General features: G+C 68.5%; 7 protein-coding genes across 7 annotated transcripts in view; 3 read left to right on the top strand and 4 right to left on the bottom strand.

Moving 5' to 3' along the window:
- The window catches only part of CHLNCDRAFT_56692 (hypothetical protein), a gene marked incomplete at its 5' end in the record, with an annotated part of 6994 nt that extends 6247 nt beyond the window's left edge, over positions 1-747 (bottom strand). The window contains one exon of the mRNA XM_005851085.1: positions 588-747. Coding sequence (XP_005851147.1) covers positions 588-747 — 160 coding nt within the window. The remainder of the gene's footprint in view (positions 1-587) is intronic.
- A 475-nt stretch (positions 748-1222) lies between these two features.
- Positions 1223-3765, bottom strand: CHLNCDRAFT_49872 (hypothetical protein; the record flags this gene model as incomplete). Its single annotated transcript, XM_005851084.1, has 5 exons — positions 1223-1493; positions 1639-2542; positions 2781-2942; positions 3119-3481; positions 3684-3765. 5 exons carry the CDS (start codon positions 3763-3765, stop codon positions 1223-1225), a joined length of 1782 nt encoding a protein of 593 aa, XP_005851146.1.
- A 219-nt stretch (positions 3766-3984) lies between these two features.
- Positions 3985-8717, top strand: CHLNCDRAFT_56691 (expressed protein; the record flags this gene model as incomplete). The annotated part of the gene is made up of 11 exons (XM_005851376.1): positions 3985-4359; positions 4593-5249; positions 5439-5552; positions 5771-5930; positions 6182-6295; positions 6547-6865; positions 7078-7216; positions 7440-7556; positions 7944-8025; positions 8227-8319; positions 8541-8717. The coding sequence occupies exons 1-11, from the start codon at positions 4001-4003 to the stop codon at positions 8715-8717; spliced, it is 2331 nt and encodes a 776-aa protein (XP_005851438.1). The 5' UTR covers positions 3985-4000.
- A 685-nt stretch (positions 8718-9402) lies between these two features.
- CHLNCDRAFT_137750 (hypothetical protein) lies at positions 9403-12095 on the bottom strand (the record flags this gene model as incomplete). Its single annotated transcript, XM_005851083.1, has 9 exons — positions 9403-9612; positions 9822-9958; positions 10161-10280; positions 10415-10481; positions 10601-11003; positions 11093-11193; positions 11379-11538; positions 11692-11851; positions 12029-12095. 9 exons carry the CDS (start codon positions 12093-12095, stop codon positions 9403-9405), a joined length of 1425 nt encoding a protein of 474 aa, XP_005851145.1.
- Positions 12096-12640: 545 nt separating this feature from the next.
- Positions 12641-13594, top strand: CHLNCDRAFT_48466 (hypothetical protein; the record flags this gene model as incomplete). Its single annotated transcript, XM_005851375.1, has 3 exons — positions 12641-12754; positions 12962-13111; positions 13352-13594. 3 exons carry the CDS (start codon positions 12641-12643, stop codon positions 13592-13594), a joined length of 507 nt encoding a protein of 168 aa, XP_005851437.1.
- A 2397-nt stretch (positions 13595-15991) lies between these two features.
- Positions 15992-18712, bottom strand: CHLNCDRAFT_33793 (alpha-tubulin; the record flags this gene model as incomplete). Its single annotated transcript, XM_005851082.1, has 9 exons — positions 18592-18712; positions 18280-18332; positions 17997-18123; positions 17489-17803; positions 17117-17365; positions 16811-16944; positions 16394-16702; positions 16203-16240; positions 15992-16086 (listed from the first exon to the last, which is right to left on the bottom strand). The coding sequence occupies exons 1-9, from the start codon at positions 18622-18624 to the stop codon at positions 15992-15994; spliced, it is 1353 nt and encodes a 450-aa protein (XP_005851144.1). The 5' UTR covers positions 18625-18712.
- A 138-nt stretch (positions 18713-18850) lies between these two features.
- On the top strand, positions 18851-20731 carry CHLNCDRAFT_56689 (hypothetical protein; the record flags this gene model as incomplete). The annotated part of the gene is made up of 6 exons (XM_005851374.1): positions 18851-19129; positions 19271-19363; positions 19538-19605; positions 19755-19840; positions 19992-20344; positions 20483-20731. The coding sequence occupies exons 1-6, from the start codon at positions 18980-18982 to the stop codon at positions 20729-20731; spliced, it is 999 nt and encodes a 332-aa protein (XP_005851436.1). The 5' UTR covers positions 18851-18979.
- Positions 20732-21303: the final 572 nt, after the last annotated feature.

The following is a 21303-nucleotide window of genomic DNA, read 5'->3' as shown; positions in this document are numbered from 1 at the left end:
GCAAGCCGTGGACCCAAACGCCGTGCCGCCGCCGCCGCAGGCAGCACCCCTGCGACGGCGGCGGCAGCAAGCCGTGGACCCAAACGCCGTGCCGCCGAGTCCCGTGGCTGTGGCCGTGGGCTTCTGGCAGGAAACTACGGCCGCAACTCGGCAGCACGGGGGCGTCGCAGCGTGCCCCCGCCGCCGCCGCGCTGCCCCCCGGGCACGGCGGCGGCGGCAGCAAGCTTGGGCCCAAACGCCGTGCCGCCGAGTCCCGTGGCTGCGACCGTAGACCGTGGGCCGGAAACTGCGGCCGCAGCTCGGCGGCACGTGGTTCTGTTCAAATCGCCAAGCGTGCAGCAGCGCCGAACCACGCTTCCCGGCCTCGGCGCATGCCTTCAGGGGCCCCCTATCGCTGGGCACACCCCTCCAACACCGAACATGCGCCCGGGGGGGAGGGCGGCCCGGGCTGCCCAGGCCAAAGTGGGCCGCCCTCGAGCAAGAGGCGGCCGGTCTGTGTGCTGAATGAATGAATGGATGCGTACTACTGCAACGGCGGCGAGATCGAGAGGTGCGTCACCAATTGCAAAAGCCTCAACCACTCTCACCCTTCTCGGGTGCCTTGAACGTCAGTAGCTCAGCGGGCAGCACCATGAGCAGCACGCCGCCGCCGAAGATTGACAGCACGAATAGGTTGTACACGAGGGGATTGGCGGCCCATCGTTTGAGCGGGCCTGCCAGGCCTCGCCGCGAGGCAGGAGTCGCCATGGCTGTTGCGGGAGCAATGCGCAGCTAACGAACTGATAGGACAATTACACAAGCTACACAGGCGCTGTGTTTTGTGGTCCTTGCACTGCCTGCTCCAGCAAAACCTGTGCCTGCAAGTTGCCGCAGTTGCCGATCGTTTGCGCAGCTGCGCTTTTGCTAGAACACTTGCCATTGCAAAGGCTGTTCAACCCAATCCGATGGTTCGGCCGCTGGCCGCAGCTCTTCGGCAAGTCGCTCCATGTTGGGCGCCGCCTGCGGGGGCGCCGACGAGGCTGTGCCAGCGAGGTGGCCAAGGCTGGACGAGACACCGTGGAATACTCTGCGAGAGCTCTCCCAGATGTGTCAGGTCTCTTTATTTAGAACATGGGCTGAACAACCCGTCTGGCCAATAAATTAGAATGCAATCACTGTGGCGCGCCGCCTGCCTGGTACTGGCCCCCGCCGAGACGCCTCGCGCCTGCCTGAAAATCGCCTATCACCAGTCCTGATCCCACGACGAGTCACGCTGCACCTGGCGCTGCTGCTGCTGCTGGCCCGTGCCCCAGCTGTCGTCGGAGGCAGGCGGGCGGGAGGGCATGGGTGCATACTTTGTGTGCTGCGCCATCTCCAGCCCTCCAGCGCCGCCGCCGTGGCGCGCCGCAGCCTGCCGCCTGCGGCGCCAATACCAGAATGCCGCGGCACCAGCCACCGCCGCACCCAGCACCACCAGCGCTGTCTGGCCAGGGATAAAGCTTCCAAAAGCGGCGCTGCAGCGGCGGGCAGGGGGTGCAACGGTGGGGCACGGTCGCCGCTCAGCAAGGGGCTCCCCGTGCATGCGTAGGCGGCTCAGCACAGTGCAGCTATGGCTGAGCTGCGGCTGAGTCACACGACGGCAACACAGCAGCGGCGCACCTGGCTTCCTGCTGCTCCTTCACCACCGCCGACTCCACATCCTCGTCCTCGGCAGCCTGGGTGCCTGCTGCCTTCTCCTGCTGCTCCTCCCCCTCCTGCTGCTGCTTCTCCGTGGCTGCTGCCTTCTCCTGGCCGCCGGTCGCCGCAGCATCTGCCTCGTCCTCCCCTCCCTCGAGACCCTCCTGCTCTGCCTCGGGCTTGGAGTCTGGCCCAGATGCACCCTCGCCAAAGGCCTCCTCCTCAGGTGGCGGCGGTGTCGGTGTGCCGCTCTCAACATCGCCCGCCAGCTCTGATGCCTCCTCCCCCTTGCTGCTGCTGCCTGATGCCTTGGTTGCCTTTTCCCCCTCCTCCTTCCCATGCTGGTGCTTCGCAGCTGGAGCAGGAGCAGGCGCCGCCTCGCCGCTCTGCTCCTTCACACCTGCCTTGCCGCCGCCTTGCTTGCCGCTGCTCTCCTCTTCCCCTGCTGCGGGTGCTGGGGCGGCAGCTGGAACGGCTGCTTTGCTGCCCGCCTTCTTCTCGTCTGCCTTGGCGCCAGTCTTCTTAGTCTTCCCTGTCTCCTTCTCTTCCTCCGGGGCCTGCCAAGGAGCAGGCCCAGGAGCCGGCGCGACTGCCGTCGCTGCTGCTTTGCTGCCTGTCTTCTTCGGGGTGTATGGCTTGGTGCCCTTGTTCTTCTTGGCGGGTGCCTCCTCTGCCTCCTCCTCCTCCCGGCTGCTGGGCAAAGGTGCAGAAGCTGCTGTGGGGCTGCCCTCCTCCTCCTCCTCCTCCTCCTCCTCCTCTTCTGCCTCTGCCTCGGCAGGTTTGCTGGTTTTGGAGCTGGCCTTGCTGCCCTTGCTTTTGCTGGAGCCACCTCCTTCTGCTGCTGGAGCCTCTGCCTCCTTGTCTGACGCTGCCATCTCCTCCTTGCCTGCACCAGCAGGCGGCAGGCACACCAGCAGGCACACTCAATCAGCGTGGCACAGCAGCCCGCTGCCTGCAGAACAAGCCAGCCATTGGCCCAGCTGGGTGGCATGGGGTGCCTCCATGCAGTGTCTGCCCAGCCGCGCAGCCCACTTGCAACAATCCCTGCACATGTGCAACAGTAGCGGCATGGCTGCCAGCCAGCTGCGATGTGCAAGCCAGGAGCTTCCAGCCAGCTCACCCACCCTCTTTGCCCTTGGCGGGTGCCTTGCCGGCAGCGGCGGTGGCGTTGGCGGCAGCCTTTGTGCTCACGCCGGTGGAGGATGCTGCTGTTGCTGAGCCCTTCTTCTCTTCCGCCTCCTCCTCCTTCGGTTCCTGCCCATAGTCACCGTAGTCATAATCCTCCTCTGCAGGCCGGACAGGAGAGGAGGCAGGCAGGAGAGCACACAACAACAGGCAGGCTGATTGTGAGCCAACGTGCATGCAACCGCAGCGAGCTAGCTGAAGGGGGGCGGCTGCAAGCATGGATCTAGAGTAGGCTGTGTGCAATTCGACCATCACCTCCCGCTGCCTGGACAAGCACCTGTCTCCTTGTCACCGCTGTTGCTGCTGTCCTCGTCGGCGGGCGTGGGCGGCACTGGCACCTTCTTCTCCTCGCCCTCGTCGCTGGCAGCGGCGCCCTTTCCGGCCGCCTTGGCGCTGTCCTCGCTGTCCTCCTTCTCGTCAGTCTCTTCAGGTCCCTCCTTTCCCTTGGTGCCAGCGCCTTGCTTGGCGTCGGTGCTAGCGCTGCTGGCTTTTTGCGTCGCACCAAGCAGGCTGGCCTCCTCCTCCTCGGCTGCTGCCAGTGTGGCGGCATCCGTGCCAACCTCCTCCTCGCCAACGCCCTTGGTGGCTGCTGGGGGCGAGACTTCATCGCCACCAACGGTATCTTCATCCCACTCGTCTCCTGCAAGCAAAACGCGCACGTTCAGCACAGGGAGTTGCCGCAATTCAGTGCGGCAGGCGGCGGCACCCGGCATATGTGGTGGCAGGGGCTCCAGGCGCCCCCTCTATTGCCACTATGCTGCGCGGCTGGGGCGCTCCTGGCCGGTGCCCAGCTCCGCTGCTGCGAGGCAGGGGAGGGCCAGGTGGCCCTTTAACATGCGCACCTTGATGCAGCCGGCGGGCCGCTGCTGTCCCCACAGCCATCAGATACAGCAGGAACAGCGCGGTCGCGGTTGATCGGCGCATGGCTGGCTGCCGCCCAGCCAGCGCAAAGAGCAGTGCTTGCAGGGCACGGGAGACCCCCAATTAGGGTACTTGGGATGGCCGGATGGCGATGAATGCGCATCTGGCGCGAATGACGCAGCATTCGCGGCAAAATGCTGCGTGGCCTGGGTACAGAGAAAGCACGCCGCAGGATAGCATGCATCATCCGCAGCAGCAAGCGCAGTGCGTTCGATTACCCGGCTGTGCACGACAAGCAATGAGCGACGCCGAGTACTCTGAGGAGGAGACAGCACCGGCACCTCTGGAGGATGTTGTGATGGCGCCCTCAAAGAGCAGCGCAGCCCCCGTCGCCTCATCCAGCGGCGGCTCCGGCGTGATTATTGGAGTGGGACTCGCGGCGGCCGTGGCTGTCGCGGGCGCGGCGGCCTACCTTGTGCTGGGCAAGAGCAAACCTAAGCAGGGCAGCGGGGCAGCCCGCAGCAGCAACAGCAGCAGCCCCGCGAAGAAGCGTGTGTCGCCCGCCAAGAAGTCGGTGCAGCGCCGCCCGCCGCCAGCCAGCCCCCCTGCCGCCGCCTCCGCTGAGGCCTCCACCTCCGCTGCCGCCGCTGCTGCCAGGCAAGTTCACAGCCCCTGCCTTTTTGCGATGCACCAACAGCGTCGAGGCAGGGGCGAGGAATCAGGGCCCATGCCTCCCGTCTGCCCCTCCGGCGGAAGCTTGGATTCGGCACCATGCACCGCTGCACCGCCTGCTGCTCCACCGCCTGCATTGCTGCTGCTGAAGCTGCAGTGTGGCGGTCAGCATGCCGCTGCAGCCATTTCACTCGTGCTGCCACTCCCGTTCTCTGCAGTGTTGCCCCCATGGCCCAGGCAGCCACGCCCGCGCCGCAGCGCTCGGCCGCCCCCGTGTTGCCCAAGTGTCCTGTCCCCAAGGCCAAGCCCGCGGCACCAGCACCAGCGCCGGCTGCTCAAGCGGAGGCTGCCGCTGCCGCTGCTGCTGCTGCAGCAGCAGGAAATGCGGCAGCTGAGGCTGAGGCTGCCAAGCAGGCGGCTGCACAGCAGAAGGCAGCTGCCGAGGCAGCAGCCAAGGAGCAGGCGGCTGCTGAGGCAGCAGCAAAGGAGAAGGCGGCTGCCGAGGTAGCAGCAAAGGAGAAGGCGGCAGCGGCAGCGGCAGCGGCAGCGGCAGCAGCAGCAGTCGCCATGCCCGCGCCAGCTGAGCAGCTGGCTGCAGCGGCCGAGGAGGAGCCGGCTGCTGCGGGCGAGGGCGAGGAGGGGCCGCCCGTCGCCGTGAACGTGTTGCCGACGAGCTCCGAGATCGCCGCGCTGGTGCAGCCGGTGGAGGCCTCGGGCGACGAGGAGGCGGCGGCGGAGGTGCTGGAGCGCCTGGCAGACATGCCCGCCCCGGAGCTGAGCTTTGAGGGGGTGGAGACGGAGGGGGAGATGAATGAGCTGGAGCAGAAGGCGCGGCAGCTCAGCCTGCACGCCCACAAGCTGGTGAAGGAGAACAAGTGAGCGGGCGCGCGGAATGCAGCGCCCCTGCTGGTCCCATTGTTTGGCCGGTTCAACACAGCTGGTTGGAGATGCGGCCCGGCAGACTGCGCGCCTTGGCTGGGACGCTGGCCGGATGGCTGGCGTGCCCCCCTGCCTTGCCCTGGTGCGACCGCCTACGCGCCGCACCGCGCCCCCTCCCGCTGCAGCAACCTGGTGCAGGGCTGCCGCGAGCAGAAGGCGGCGCTGGATCTGCTGCTGCTGCCCGAGAATGCGGGCAAGGCGCGGCCGCACCTGGTGGCGGCCTGCGCCTTTGCGCTGGGGTGCGCCCTCCGTCGCTGCCGCCGCCCCAGCGGGCCGCTCCTCCCATGCGCCGCCCGCGCCGTCGCTGCTGCCGCCGGCGGCGGGGCGCCCTGTCATTTTTGCTGCCTTCCTGACCTTGCTGCGCCGCATGCCCACGCCTCCTCCTTGCCCAACAACCCTGCCCCGCCCCGCCCCGCCTCACTCTCCGCACACCGCCCGCCCGCCCTGGTGTCTGCAGCGACATGCTGCTGGCTCAGCAGAAGGTGGATGAGACCAAGGCTGCCCTGGCCATCGCCTACCGCACCTCGCTGCACATTGAGGACAAGGGGCCGCAGGTGCGGGCGCTGATGAATTACGCGTACGTGCTCAAGGCGGAGAAGAAGCGGGCGTCGGCGCGGGTGGGTGCGGCGCGGGGGGCCTGCTGCGCGTGCCGGGGGGGGGTGGGCGGGGCAGGCGGGGCGGCCAGGGGAGGCAGCATGGGGTCCCACCACGGCAGCCAGCAGCCAGCCGCGCACCTGTGGCATGCCCCCTGGGCCCCCTTGTCACGCATCCCCACAGCCACACCTGGACCCCCACCCCGCCCTCCCCACACAGCCACACCCTTACCCCCACCCACCCACCCACACGCACGCACGCTCTCCCCCTGCAGGCTGCGTACGAGGAGGCCTTGGCTGTGGCGCGCCGCCAGCACGGCCCGCTGCACGGAATGGTGGAGAAGATCAAGTATGAGCTCACCGCCTTCCTTGGGGGCACGCAACGGGAGGTGGGTGGCTGCCCCGCTTTCTCGGGGAGCCAGGCCATGCATGCTAGTGTGGGTGGGTGTGGGTGGGGGGGTGGGGGGCGTGTGGGGGTGGTGTGCAGAGGCCGGCGTGCGCACGTGGCAGCAGGATGAGGGCAGCGCAGGCTCTGGGCGCAGGCTCAGGGCGCATGTGCGTACTGCGGATCCTCCTTCTCCTTGTGGGCTGCCTTCAAGCAGACGGGCTGGGCTCCTGGCTGGCTGCCTGGCTGCTGCAGGCGGAGGCTGCCAACATGCTGGTGGAGTCGGCGGCGGAGCTGCTGGGCGAGGCGGAGCGGCTGGCTGCAGAGGGCGCCGACAAGACGGCGGCTGGCGACAAGGAGGGCGAGGAGGCTGGCGCCGGCAAGGGACCTGCAGCCGCCAACGGCGCAGCTGCCGAGGCCGAGGGCGAGGCTGAGGCTGACCCGGGGAGCGGGCTGGAGCATATCGAGGCAGAGCAGGCGGCTGCGGCGGCGGCTGGGGGCGAGGAGGGCGAGGAGGAGCTGTCCCCGGTGCACAAGGCCCAGAATTATGCCATGCGCAACCTGATGAATGCGGGTGGGTGCCACGCGGGCGCCTGCTGCCGCTGCTAGCTGCTGGCTAGCTGTGGGGAGCGGCGGGCCTTGCACCCCGCGGCGGGGCTGCAGCAGCGGCCGCTGCCGGCCCGACGAGGTGCTGGCATGGCCATGCCAGCCAGCCGCCACACCTGCCGCCGACCTTGCTGCCCGCCGTGTGCCCGCAACCCTGCCCCTGCTCCCCCCGCCCCGCAGCCGGCGTGCTGGACGGGCAGCAGCAGTACGAGCGCAGCGAGGTGCTGCTGGGCAAGGCGCTGGACATTGCGGTGGCGGTGTGGGGTGCCGGCTCCATGCAGCAGCTCAACGTCATGTATGCCCTCGCCCAGCACTTCAGGTGGGTGGCGAGTGGCGGGGTGGCGGCAGGGTGTGGGGAGTGTGTGTGCGCTGGCGGCTGGCAGGTCGCCGCGACGGCAGGATTCAGGGGGCTGCACCGAGGGGCAAAGCCCACCCCTAGCGCCCTCCTCTGCAACCTCGGCCTCGCCCCCACCAGCCGCCGGGCCCCCACCCGGCCTCTCCCCACCCCGCCGCCGCCCGCCGGCCCCCGGTGCGTCCCGCAGGCGGCGCGGCATGGTGCAGGAGTCGATTGATTTCCACGAGAGCGTGCTGGCCATCATGGATGAGTCCATCCAGGTCTACTCGCCCGAGCTGCTGCAGAACCGCATCTCCATCCTCAGGTGCGCGGCACGTGGTGTGCCTTGCTTTCTTTTTTCCTTCCTTGGACCATCAGCTGGCAGGGCCTGCGGCGCCGGCGCCCCTCCGCGGCTTGCAGCGGGGTCGGCCCCACGTGCTGCTGGGTGGGCGGGGCAGGGGTCTCGGCTCAACGGAGGGGAGCATGGGGGATCAGCTGCTGGCTGGCGGTGGATGAGGTGGTCAACTGCTCCCTGTAGGAGGCCAGCCGTGAATGGTGTGCTTTCGGTGGCGGTCGGGGAGAGGCCTCGAAGGGCAGCACCTTCCTTCCCTCCCTCCCGCCCGCACAGCACACCCAGCCCCAGGCCGCAGCTCACGGCGTCGCTGCCTGCCCCCGCAACCCTCCCCACGCCGCCGCTCCCCCACAATCGCAGGGACACGGCGATCCTGCTGGACAAGACGGGGCAGGGCGAGGCGGCGATCGACTACGCCACCGGGGCGCTGGTCAACGCCCAGGTGTGTGTGGGGATTCGGCGGCAGCATTGCTGTTGCAATCACAGCGCCGCCCCTGGCTGGCCGCCCGAGCCGCTGCCAGGCACCGCTGCGCGCTCCCGCAGCTGCTCCCGGCAACCTGCCCTTTGCCCCCTTCCGCGGCTGGCGCGTCCCCGATCCACCCCGCCCCGCCCCGGCCCGCCTCCATGTGTGTGTCTGCTGCAGACGCTGGCCGGCATCATGAGCGGCCAGCAGCGCACCGCCATCCATCCCATCCTGGAGCCCTTCTACCGCCTGCTGGCAGACCTGAAGCAGAAGGTGAGCGTGGGTGTGGCTGGCTGGCTGTGTGTGCGTGTATTGTGTGTGTGTGTGTGTGTGTTTTGGGCGCGTGTCTGGATGGGTCATGTGGAGCAAAGCAGCTGCCCGGGCAGGCGGCACGCGCCGCAGAGCAGGCGGCTCCGCTGCAGCGTCGATGCGGTCGACGCTCCTCTCCCGCCCGTGCGCTGACGCTCCCCTCCTGCCCGGCGGCACTTCTGCAGGTCGGCGACGAGTCTGGGGCGGCCGAGGCGCGGCGCCAGGCCAACGCCTGCCGCCTGAACCAGCGCCTGGCCCAGACCAACAAGCAGCAGCAGCAGCGGACGCAGAAGGGCGGCACCGGCAAGCGCACCAGCAGCACCGGCGCGTCCACGGCACGTGCGGGCGGCCGCCGGGTCTGAGGAGGCCCTCCCCCTCCTGCTGCCACCTCTGCACCTCCCTCGGGGGCTGCCGGGGATGGCGGCAGCAAGCTGTCACACCTGTCCGCACTTCCCTCGTCTCCCTCTTCCCCAGCAGTTCGCAGCAGCTGCTCCTTCCCCTTTTTGTTTCCATGCCACGCACATTTGAGCTGGCCACCCAGCAGGCCCTTGCCCCTAATGCATGCCATTCATTGACCACTCCCCACTCCCGCTTGCTTCTGGCACACATCTGCCACCCTGGCTCTTGTTTGCCTGCCTTGTTGTTATCGAAAGAGAGCAGGCCAGCACAGGTGGGCAGCAGGCAGACGGAAGCTGTGCAAGGGTGCAGCAAGAGCGGGAGAGGAGGGGCGAGCTAAAGAGAGGCACGGAAGCAGCAGGAGCAGAGCAGCAGAGGCGGAGGACAGATAAAGCACGGCGCGGAAGCAAAGAGTGGCAGGCACAGCACGGAGACAGGAGTTGAAGGAGGGATTGCACGCATGACTCTGCTGCGGCCCTGGCATCGCAGCGGGCTACAGGGCACCAATGCGCCCAAGGTGCTGGACAGCCGCATCGCTGTCGGCTGTCACAGGGCGCTGCCGGCCACCGGCGCGTGCACACCGTGGCCAGCGGCCCGCGCAGCCGGGCGGCGGTGCGTGCAGGCCTGGCGTAGTGGCGCGTGCAGGCCTGGCTAGTGGTCTGTGCCCATGAGCAGGGCGCGGATGTGCTCCACGGGAAGCTGGTTGGTCTCCACCATGCGGCGGGCCATGAAGGCGGCGGAGAAGGCGCAGAGGGCGGCGTACACGAGGTAGGAGCCCGCGATACCCAGCGTGGACAGCATGAGGGGGAAGGTGGCGCCGATGAGGATGTTGGAGCTCCAGTTGAGGCTGGTGCAGAAGGCCTGCGGCGCGGGAGGCGGCGGGTGGCGGGCAGGTGAGGGCCAGGGCGGGAGGCTCCTGGCGTGGCAGAGGGACACCCGGCTCGCCCGGGCGGCCCGGAGGGAGGGGTCGGGCCGTGCCCAGGTCGGGCCAGGGTCGGCAACATGCTGCCCCGTACCACCCAATCATGGATGTATATCGTATACACACCCAAGCGCGGGCCCGCCCCAACCTGCGCCGTGCCCATGATCTCCTGGGGCAGGATCTCGGGGAGGACGAGGAAGGGCAGCGGGCCCGCGCCGATGGCAAAGAACACCATGTAGGCCAGGATGCATGCCAGAGAGGCGGCGCCCTCCAGGGCCTTGGGGGCTGCAGGGCGGGCCGGGCGATTGCACCCAGCGTGGGATCATGGGAGGGCAACGCACCACTGGGCTTCCCTGCCCCAACACCCACGAATCTCCGGCCTCTATGGTCAGAAGCATCAGCGAGGATTGTGCCGCAGGCATACAGCGAGCGGGGCTGGGGGAGCGGGGGATTGCGGAGCGGGGCGGGGCGGCCCGCTCTAGCTCACTTGGCAGCAGCATGAAGGCGGAGAGCGTGGCCAGGCAGGCGCCCATGCCGGCAAAGGAGCAGATGATGAGGGGCCTGCGTCCTGCTCGGTCCATCAGAAAGGCAGCCACAATGGTGAAGGCTGCACGCGGGAGAGGGCAGGAGCACTGGGCAGGGTGAGGCGGAGGTCAGCGCGGAGGAGCAGCCAAGGTGGACTCAGCGCTGGCGCTGGAGCTCCCAAGGCCTTGCCTCCCCGTCGCCACCACCGCAGCTCACTCAGGTTGGTGGCCCCCACTGCGATGCTGCCCAGGATGGGCGAGCTGAGCCCCGCCTGCTCAAACACCTGCGGTGCGTGGGTGTGCAGGGGGTGCGGCAGCACGTCATGAGTGCGTCAGACCTGGATCGCGGCGGATCCCGGCTGGGCCTGGGGCAGCCTGCATGGGTGCCCCTCCTCCTCCCCACCTCTGTGGAAAAGAAGACGATGCTGTTGATGCCAGACAGCTGCTGCAGCAGTGGCAGCGCGGCGGCCAGGGTCATGACGCGGCGGTAGCGCGGGTGCCACAGCGCCGACCAGCCCGGGAGCGGGTGCTCGTGGGCCCGCCCCTCCTCGCCGCCCCCCTGCTCTGCCGCCAGCAGCGGCGCCTCCCCCGCCGCGGCCAGCGGCGAGCCGGCCGCCGCCTCTGCCGCCTGCTGCAGCTTGGGGTAGTCCTGGGGCCTGAAGCGGCGGCCGTGCAGGCGGCGCAGCGCCTTGGCCGCGCGAGCCGGCTGGCCCACGCGCAGCAGCCAGACGGGCGACTCGGGGCAGGCCAGCAGCGCCACGCCCTGCAGCAGGGCCGGGCCCAGCGCCGCCGCAAACATGATGCGCCTGCAGGGAGGGCGGCGCAGTAGGGGGGTGAGCCCTGGGCCCGGCGGGTCGGCCATGGGCAGCGTATGCACCACGGCTGTGCCGCTCACCACCAGGCCACATCGTGCCCCATCAGGCTGACGCTGTCTGTGCCGCCTTCGTACGGCAGGCCGATAATGTAGGAGGAAAGGATGCCCACGTTGACAAAGACCTGACAGCGAGGGAGGGGTGCAGGAGGAGGGAGGCAAGGACAAGCAGGTCAGCGCCAGCAGGAGAGTGAATGCAGCGAGCATGACGTCGCCCAACCAGCAGAGCATGACGGTGGTGGTGGCAGAACCCCTCCCCTCGAGCCGGGCTTGCCTGCGTGAGGGTGCCCAGCGCGCCGCGGATCGACACCGGCGCAATCTCCGCCAGGTATCGCGGCACCAGCACCGAGGCGGCGCCGGAGCCCAACCCCGCCACGGCGCGGCCCAGCAGCATGGCCGGCAGCTGGCGCGCGCCCAGGCTGAGCGCGGCGCCGGCCAGCAGGGCCGCCGTGTTCATCGCGCTGGCGGTCCTGCAAGAAGGAGCGGAGGGCAAGGTGGCGCTGCTCATTGGCAGGGAGCCAGCAGCGGTGTGCCCGCATCGCCTCTGTTTGGCAAAGAATGACTCGTGCCGTGCCACACTGTGTGAACAGCCGATTGCGCGTCTGGCAAAACTGGGGGCTCACCGCGGCCCGAAGCGGTCGGCCAGGCGGCCCGACAGGAGGGAGCCCAGGGTGGCGCCCACCAGCAGGCCGGCCACCATGGCGGCGCCCCCTCCCTCGTGGGAGGTGTTCAGATCGGCCTCCACATGCGACTGGCAGGTGTTGAGCACTCCCAGGTGGTAGCCTGCATCGAGAGCAGGCAGGGGGAACAGGCAGAGGGAGCAGGCAGGGGTCACGCGTGCGCCGCCTCTGCAAGGCGGCGGGCCTTGGACGGGCGCGCTGGGCGGGAGGCGGGCGGGCGGGCGGGCGGGCGGAGAGGGATTGCGCCCCGGCTGGCCAGCGTCGCTGCCAGCGCACCCACCAAAGAGCACCGAGCCCAGTAGGGAGCTGGCTGCAGACAGGTAGAGCGAGGGAGGCCAACCCAGCATGTCGTTGCGGCCTGGGCGATCAGCACACGGCAGCGTTGGCCCAAAGTGTCGGCAACAGGTTTGTGAGCGATCAGGGCCTCATACGCAGAGGTCCAGTCAGCTTGCGTAGGCAGTGCGCTCAGACACAGCCTACCGATCGATCGGAGATGTTTAAAAACGTGCAACTCACTGCATCCGCTCGCTTCCATCGCCGCTGAGCACTCCTGCTTGCGGGTTCCGGCTCGCACGCCCAGAGAGGGAATTGAGCAAGCCATCCAGTGCTTCCTACTCATTTGCATCCGCTGGTGGTCTCGTGTGTCCTGCACCAGCGTCCGTAAAGTGAGCCCTCCGCAAGGTTGTGGACGCCATCTCTGCGCTGCCTGGCCCTGCGCTCGCACTGCCCCCTCCCTAGGCACCCGTGAGATGTGTTATTGCATTGAAGCCGCGGGACGCCCATGCTGCACCTGCCGTCGCCACTGCTGCCGCCGCCGCTGCTGCTTGCAGGCAGCACTTTTGTCAAGCACCAGCCCTTGGCACCGCCAATTTGACCAGCGGCACAGGCAGCCATGGGCGACCAGTCGTGGGACCCCACCACGCGCGCCACGGTGCAGAAGATCCCGCTGCTGACCGTGAAGGCGGGGCCGCGCGAGAAGGAGGAGTGGCAGAAGCGGCTCAAGGAGGTGCGGGGTGCCTGCCGGGGGTGGTGACAGCTGGGGAGGCAGCAGCGGCAGCAGGCTGGACCCACAGGCATCGATCCGCACCCCCTGCTGGCCCTCCTCCCAGGCCCACTGCTGCAACAGCAGCAGCATCATGCTCCGCCACCTCCCTCCTGAGCTCCCCTCCCCTCCTGTGCCTTCTCTGTGCTCCTCCCGGCGTGCGCGCCGCAGGAGCTGCAGGCCCTGATCAAATACATCGAGATTAGCAAGGCCGCCGACCTCGACTGGTTCACCATCCGGCCCAGCAACAAGGAGGGGACGCACTGGTCGGGCAAGTGCTGGTACATCCACGACCTCATCCGCTACGAGTTTGACTTCCAGGTGGGGCGGGGGGTAGGCCTGGGGCTGGGGCCAGGGGAGCAGGGCAGGGCAGGGCAGCGGCAGCAGGGCAGGGCAGGGGCGCCCGGAGAGCGGCAGGGTGCGAGCAGCGCAGCACAGAGGGGGAGCAGCAGGTGGGAGGAGAGGGCGGCCCTGGCGTGGCGGCCGAGCTGCCCCAACCTGAGTCGCCCCTGCCCTGCCTCCTAGTGTGCATCCTCCTTCGCTGCACCCGTCCCGCCGCAGTTTGACATCCCCGCCACCTACCCCGCCACCGCGCCCGAGATCGAGCTGCCCGAGCTGGAGGGCAAGACGGCCAAGATGTACCGCGGCGGCAAGATCTGCCTCACGATACACTTCAAGCCGCTGTGGGCCAAGAACAGCCCGCACTTTGGCGTGGCGCACGCGCTGTGCCTGGGGCTGGCGCCCTGGCTGGCGGCGGAGGTGCCCTACTTGGTGGAGTCGGGGGCGGTACAGCCAAAGTCCTGAGTCAGTACCATGCTCATATCTCGAAGGACCTGGTAGTTGCGCGCTGCTCCCTGATTCTTTCATTGTACGATCGGTCACTTGCTCACCTGCAAATGCACTGCGAGGATGCTGGGGTGGGGTGGCTGATGAGCGCTACAGGGAAGCACTGGATGCCGGTGCAGTTAGGCAGTCAGCACGGCAGCATTTCCTTTGCCGCTGGAGCTGCGACTACTGTTTGCTTGCTGCCCGCCTGCCTGCGCCGGCAAGAGTTGGTGAAATGCCAAAACGACGGCGCCAGCGCACGCTGCGAGCGCTGCGTTGGCGGCCCGCCCTAATCCCGGCTCACCCTAATAGCAAGACAGATGAACGCATCTTCCCCTGTTAAGTCCACTTCAACTGAGCCGGTGGCAGCCAGCGCAGCGCCCTGCAGTTTCGGAATGAGATGCGGCGGCAACACAAGGGCGCCCAGGCACGCCCAGCCAGCGCCCAGCATCGCGCTGTTGGCATCAGCAACCGATCAGCGACATGGCGCGCCTGGCAGCACCCTTCCCGCCGCCGGCCGCGCCGCCGCTGCCGGGCGCAGGCGGCAGCAAGCCCGGGGCAGCAGCAGGGCGCAGCGCCAGCACAAGGCGGCCAGCAGAAGCGCGTGGTCATCACGGGCAGCAGCAAGGGCCTGGGCTATGCCATGGCCAGAGAGTTCCTGCAGCTGGGAGACCAGGTGGCGCTGTGCGGCCGCGACGAGGAGCGGCTGTGGGCTGCCCTGGACCAGCTGAGAAGCGAGTTTGGGGCGGAGCGGGTGCACGGCCTGCCCTGCGACTGCAGCCGCCCCGACGACGTGCGGCGGTTTCGGGAGTTTGTGCGGCAGCGGCTGGGCGGAGCCGATCTCTGGCTGAACAATGCGGGTGCGGTGGCGACGCAACCGGCGGCGGGCTCTCCCTCTCCTGCCCAGCCTCCCTACCGCCCCACAGATGTATTGCTGGTGACTTGCCTTGGCCACTCCAGCAAGGCCAGGACACCTGTGGAGCCCCTGCCTCGTGACGCCTGCAGGAGAAGTGACGGCCAAGCGGCTGCTGGCGGATGTGGAGGCAGATGAGGTGGTGCGGGTGGTGGGCAGCAACGTGGTGGGCTCGCTGCTGGGGACCCAGCAGGCCATCCGGCTGATGCGCGAGCAGCCCGCCGCCGAGCAGCCGGCGTATCACATCTTCAACTTTGGCTTCAGCGCATTCGGTGCCAAGGTGGGCGTGCGCTTTCGGTGCACATCCATGCGCGGGGCAATCCTGAGCCTCAACCCGCCTGGCGCCAGCTGTCGGCCTCTCAACCGCTTCAAAAGATGCAGCTCCCACCTCCAGGCTGTGCCCTTTCCACCCCCCCGCAGCTCACCAAGTCTGCCGTGACGCACAAGGCCACCAAGCGGGCGCTGACGCAGATGACGGAGAGCCTGCAGGATGAGCTGCGGGAGGCGGGCATCGCCAGCATCGGCGTGCACAACCTGTCACCGGGTGGGTGGCGCATGGAGGGGCCTGGGTGCTTCCACCTGAAAGCAGCCGCTGGGCTGAACGGATGTGGCAACCCTGCCGTTCCTCTGCTTCCTTTCATCGCACCTCCCTCCTTCCCTCCCGCCCTTGCAGGCATGCTGCTGACCGACCTGCTGCTGCGCGACTCCACCCCCGCCGCCCGCCGCTTCTTCAACGCACTGGCAGAGGAGCCCGAGACGGTGGCGACGGCGCTGGTGCCGCGCGTGCGCGGCGTGCAAGGCACCGGCACCAGCATCGAGTACCTGACGCCGCCCGAGGCGCTGCGCCGCATCCTGGCGGGGCTGCCGCAGATCATCCGCGGCGGCAGGTTCTTTGACGAGAGAGGGGAGCGGGTGCGGCAGCCGGGGCAGCGGTACCTGCCCAACGGCGTGCGGGTGCAGGTGGGGCGGCCGCCTGACGGGAGCAGCGCGGCGTGACTGGCCCAGCCAGTGTGTGAATTCGCTGGGGTGCCCTGTAAACCTGTCGCGGCAGCAGTGGGGAGCGGTAGGCAATGGCAGTGGGAGAGGCGGTAAAATCAGAGGTGGTGTCGGTGGGGTTGGGAGGCGGCGGCAGTGTTTGCGAGCGGCGTGGAGGTCGGGCAGGGGATGAGTTCTACAATGGAGAGGCGCTGCCAGCCAGAGACGCAGGGATGCCCACCAGAGACCAAGCTTTGCCTCCGCTGCGTCGCTGGCAACACCTGGCGCCACCGCTGCCGCCTCCCCTGCCTTGTGTTCCACAGCGTGGGGTCACTTTACATCACAATTTGGTCAGGGTCAGGCTAACCAGGCAGTGTCAGCGAGAGGGTCGGGGCGGGGCAGGTGAAGGGCCAGGGCCGCTGCGCTTCAGCAGGCTGGCACAAGGTGGGTGCCGCCGCCACCCAGCCGCCGCCTCAGCGCCCTGCCGCTCAGTACTCGTCCTCGGCGTCGTCGTCGCCCTCGGCAGACTCGGCGCCCACCTCCTCGTAGTCCTTCTCCAGGGCAGCCAGGTCCTCGCGGGCCTCTGCAGGACAGAGCACACGGGGGAGGGTGAGGGGCAGGTGAGGGCAGCGCTAGTTGCCGCCCGCCGCCGCCATGCCGCCATCTCCCCACAACCGCACATGGCGCCATCCCCCTTACCCGAAAACTCGCCCTCCTCCATGCCCTCGCCGACATACCTGCAGATGCCCAAGGGAGGCGAGACAGGTTCGAAAGGGGGACAGGGCAGGCAGGCTGGCAGCGCTGGGTCAGCGCTCGGTCGCCAGTGGCGGCGACACCACCTCACCGCCGGGCACAGCTCCCACCTCCCGCCTCACGCCCCCCCAGCTCACCAGTGCACAAAGGCGCGCTTGGCGTACATGAGGTCGAACTTGTGGTCCAGGCGGGAGAAGACCTCGGCGATGGCGGTGGAGTTGGAGATCATGCACACCGCGCGCTGCACCTTGGCCAGGTCGCCGCCGGGCACCACGGTGGGGGGCTGGTAGTTGATGCCGCACTTGAAGCCGGTGGGGCACCAGTCCACAAACTGGATGGTGCGCTTGGTCTTGATGGTGGCCACAGACGCGTTGACGTCCTTGGGCACCACGTCGCCACGGTACATCAGGCAGCACGCCATGTACTTGCCGTGGCGGGGGTCGCACCTGCGGGGGGCAAGGCGAGGGGATCAGCCTGCTGTGCAAGCCATGCATCCTAAATCCCAGCAGAGCTCCACCCAGCAAGCTGTCCCGTGCGTCCCTAGGCGCGCTCACTTGGCCATCATGGAGGAGGGCTCAAATGCGGAGTTGGTGATCTCGGCCACAGACAGCTGCTCGTGGTACGCCTTCTCGGCGGAGATCACGGGCGCGTAGGAGGAGAGCATGAAGTGGATGCGGGGGTAGGGCACCTGCAGGCGGGCGCAGCAGGTGTGGCAGCAGCACCACCAGGTGTCAGCGAAATAAGAGCCTGGCCAGCTGTCGCTGCTGTGGCTCTCCCATCTAGCAGGCGGCCCCCAGAGGTGCGCTGCAGCCTTGCCAGGCTGCTCCCATGCCCTGCCGACCAGCCCACGCAGCACCCACCAGGTTGGTCTGGAACTCGGTGATGTCCACGTTCAGGGCGCCGTCGAAGCGCAGGGAGGCGGTAAGGGAGGAGATGACCTGGGCGATGAGGCGGTTGAGATTGGTGTAGGTGGGGCGCTCAATGTCCAGGGAGCGGCGGCAGATGTCGTACACGGCCTCGTTGTCCAGCATCACCGACACATCGGTGTGCTCCAGCAGGGAGTGGGTGGACAGCACCGAGTTGTAGGGCTCCACCACGGCGGTGGAGACCTGCAGGGGCAGGTGAGGACCCAGCGCCAGCACATGCTGGGCAAGCTCGCTGGTGCGTGGCCATGGCAGGCACTGCTGCCAGGCCCGACCTCTCCCAGCCCCGCCCCCCACCCTACCACGGACCTGGGGGGAGGGGTACACGGTGAAGCCCAGCTTGGACTTCTTGCCATAGTCCACCGACAGGCGCTCCAGCAGCAGGGAGCCCAGGCCGGAGCCGGTGCCGCCGCCCACGGCGTTGAACACCAGGAAGCCCTGCAGGCCTGTGCAGTTGTCGGCCAGCTTGCGGATGCGGTCCAGGCACAGGTCCACAATCTCCTTGCCGATGGTGTAGTGGCCGCGCGCAAAGTTGTTGGCGGCGTCCTCCTTGCCGGAGATGAGCTGCTCGGGGTGGAACAGCTGGCGGTAGGTGCCGGTGCGGACCTCGTCAATCACGGTGGGCTGCAGGCGCAGTAGGGAAAGCAGGCGCGGGCGGTCAGGTCAGTGTCGGCAGCAGCGGGAGTTCGCAGGCCCATGCGGGCAGCAGCAGAAAGGCGGGGTGGGACGCACAACATGCATGGTCAAAGCAGGTCAAACCTCCCAGCACCCAGAACCTGCACAGCCCCACGTTGCAGCTCCTGCAGCCCTGCCTCACCTCCAGGTCCACAAACACGCAGCGGGGCACGTGCTTGCCGGCGCCGGTCTCGGAGAAGAAGGTGTTGAAGGCGTCGTCGCCGCCGCCGATGGTCTTGTCGGAGGGCATCTGGCCATCGGGCTGGATGCTGCGGGGGGCAGGAGTGGGGGCAAGCAGGAATTTTGAGGAGGTGGTAAAGTTGCCAAAGAGGCAAGGCAGGGCGTGCAAGGGGAAGCCCAGGCAGGCTGTCGCAGGCGCGTGCAAGGGCGGCCGGCGGGCGGGCGGGAGGGGCGCCGCCGCTCACCCGTGCTCCAGGCAGTAGAGCTCCCAGCAGGCGTTACCGACCTGGATGCCGGCCTGCATGGAGCGCAGGTCAGCCCAAGAGGTGAGTTGACTGTGCCAGGCCGGTTGGGATGGCGAGGCCCAAGGGGCGATCAGCGGGGCCCCCGGCTCCCTCGCGCCCCTGAATTTGCCGCCCATGGCCCGCGGCGCCCCGCCAGGCCGCCCCCGAGCCCCGGTCAGGCCGCCAGGGCGGTCAATTTGAACGCGGGGCGGGCGCAGCCCGGCGTGATCAGCGTCTGCAGGCCGCGGCAGCGGCGTACAGCATTATACTCACCTGCCCAATGTGAATGGAGATGACCTCACGCATGGTTGCGGGCGGTGGTTGGGCTTGGGGGCTTCGGGGGGGTTGGGAAGGCTTGGTTGGGGGTGGAGTCGAGCCAGACACGGTCTGGAACGACACCGGGGGTGAGAAGCGGCAGAATGGCGGCAGCAGTGGGCTGCGGCCCTCTTGGCCTGCCCGCAGCGCAGCACACAGCACGGCGGCCATCCAGGCCCCGCTGCTTGTCATGCGGACATCAGGATCGGCTGGCAGGTGCATACTGGGCCAGGATTAGCTGGGGGGCAGCCCGCGGCACCTGGAACTTGATCACTCGAGAGGACACTCCTTGGCCGCTGCACCCGAGGCACCCCCTACATCTACTGCACGCCCCCCACTTGGCCCCATGGCCGGCCGCCTGGTGGAGCTGGCGGGCTGGCTGGCCACCCAGGTGTTTGACGTCGTCGGCAGCGTGGCGGGGGTGCAGGGCGCCGACGGAGGAACCACCGTGGACCTGCAGGTCGGCAAGACCGTCTTCTTCGACGTGCCCGTCAAGGTGAGGGGAGAGAGGGGCATGGGCAGCTGTGCAGGCTCTTGGGGGTGTGCTGGGGAGCATCCTGGGAGGGCTACACGAGCGGCTGTGTGCTGGGCCACGGCCCATGCCCGACACCTGCCTGGCCTTCTCCCCCGGTTGCAGATGCGCACCGAGCTGTGGCTCAGCCAGCTGCACCGCAAGGCCTCCGATGGCACCACGCCGTCGGCAGGGGAATACTACGACCTGCTGTTTGAGGTGTGCGGGCGTGTGTGGTGGGCGGGCGTGGGTGGACGGCGGTGGTGGCTGTTGTGCGGTTCATGTGTGTGTGTGAAGATTCAGGGGATGACCACTTTGATTAAAGTTGTGAATAGGCAAGGGCTACCCCGATTAATCCAGCTGACGATGCTGCCCGCCTGCCTGCGCCTGCAGAAGCTGTCGCCGGATGTGCTGGCGGAGATTGATAAGGACACGCACCGCACCTTCCCTGGCCACACCTGGTGGGGCCCTGCCCTGCCCAGCCCCTGCCTCCAGCCGGTGCTCCCGCATGGCCCTGCCCTCCCACTGCCTGTGACACAGCACTGCAGCTGGCCAGGCCGGGGCCGCCTCACGCTTTCAAGGCCTGACGCCCCCTGGATCCCGCCTGCAGGCTGTCCTCGCCCACCGGCCAGAAAGCCATGCTGAATGTGCTGCGCGCGTATGCGCTGTCCGACCCCGAGATTGGCTACACACAGGGTGCGGCCCGCCGCTGCAGATCAAGCCAGACCCCTCGCCTGCATGCTACTGCCCGCTGGGTCAGCCTTTAGCCAGGGCACCCCGCAGTGATGCCATGCTTCAACCGCTCCTGCCTTGACCCCGCCGCTCCCTCCCTCATGCCCTCCCGCAGGCATGAACTTCTTGGTGGGCCTCCTGCTGACCTACCTGCCCAGCGAGGCAGACGCGTATGCGGCGCTCAGCCTGCTCATGCGGCAGCGCGGCCTGCGCGAGATGTACCTGCCAGACATGTCGCTGCTCCAGATCCGACTCTGGCAGCTGTCCAAGCTGCTGCCGCCGCGGCTGGCGGCGCACCTGGAGGCGCACGCCGCGCTGCCCGTCCTCTACGCCTCCTCCTGGCTCCTCACCTGCTTCGCCGCCGACTTCCCGCTGCACTTTGCGGCGCGCGTGGTGGATGTGCTGATGACGGGGCAGGGCGCCGCCTCGCCCATGCTCAAGGCACGCGCCGCCGCGCTGCAGCTGCCGGTTCCACGCTGTCAGCCTTGGACCCGCGCCGCACGCTGACCTCGCCCGGTGTCACAAGACCAAGCTGGCGCGGCCGCGCTGCCTCTCAAACAACCCTGCGCACCTATGAATGGGCGTCCTCCCACCGCTCCCCCGCAGGTGGCAGTGGGCATTGTGTCGCACTGCGAGGCCGCCCTGCTCAAGATGGGCGACTTTGAGGACATCGTCAACTACCTGCGCCAGGAGGTGCCGCAGTGGAGCAAGCCGGTGCTGCACGACCTGCTCACCGATGCGCTCAGGTGGGCGGGCGGCCTGGGGGTGGGGCGGGCAGGTTCTCAGTGTCACAGGCCCATGGGCGTGGCTGCAACAGGTTTCAGCCAGGCCGGGCGCTGCTGGCCTTGGCCTTGACTCCATCGCCTGCTGCCTGAGCGGATGCACCTGCCTGTCTGCCGGGCTGCCCGCCTGCGCCCCCCTGGCGGTGCAGCAAGCCGTGGAGCGCGCGGCAGCTGCGGGTGCTGGACCAGATCAACGGGGCAGAGACGGTGATGGAGGCGGTGACGAGGGTCAACAGGCTCGCCAGCCAGTCCACCGTCGAGGCAGCAGAGGCGCAGGCGGCGCTGGAAGAAAGCGCGAGCAGCCCCACGCCGCCCCTGGACGCGCCGCCAGGCGCTCAGCAGGAGCAGCAGCAGCAGCAGGTGTCGCCGACGCAGCAGACGGCGGCGGGAGCGGCGTCCACAGCGGCGGCAGGGGGCGAGCGCCGCGGGCCGCTCACCCCCCGCACCATGGCTCGGTCGCTCAGCAACAGCTTCCGTCTGCCCAAGGTGCCAGCGGGCCCTCCCGGCAAAGCCGTGCCTGCAGGCTGGGCATCCTGGAAAGCGACGCCTGACCTGGAGTCACGTGAGCGAGCCGCTGCCTGCCGTTTGCCGGAAAAGCCGTGCCTGCTGGCGCAGCCCGCTGCCGCTCCCGCCGGTGCCCCCTCG

This window comes from Chlorella variabilis (genome assembly GCF_000147415.1).
Source record: "Chlorella variabilis unplaced genomic scaffold CHLNCscaffold_2, whole genome shotgun sequence".
In the NCBI taxonomy this organism is placed as follows: Eukaryota; Viridiplantae; Chlorophyta; class Trebouxiophyceae; order Chlorellales; family Chlorellaceae; genus Chlorella; species Chlorella variabilis.
This window is presented reverse-complemented; position numbering and strand designations above follow the sequence as displayed.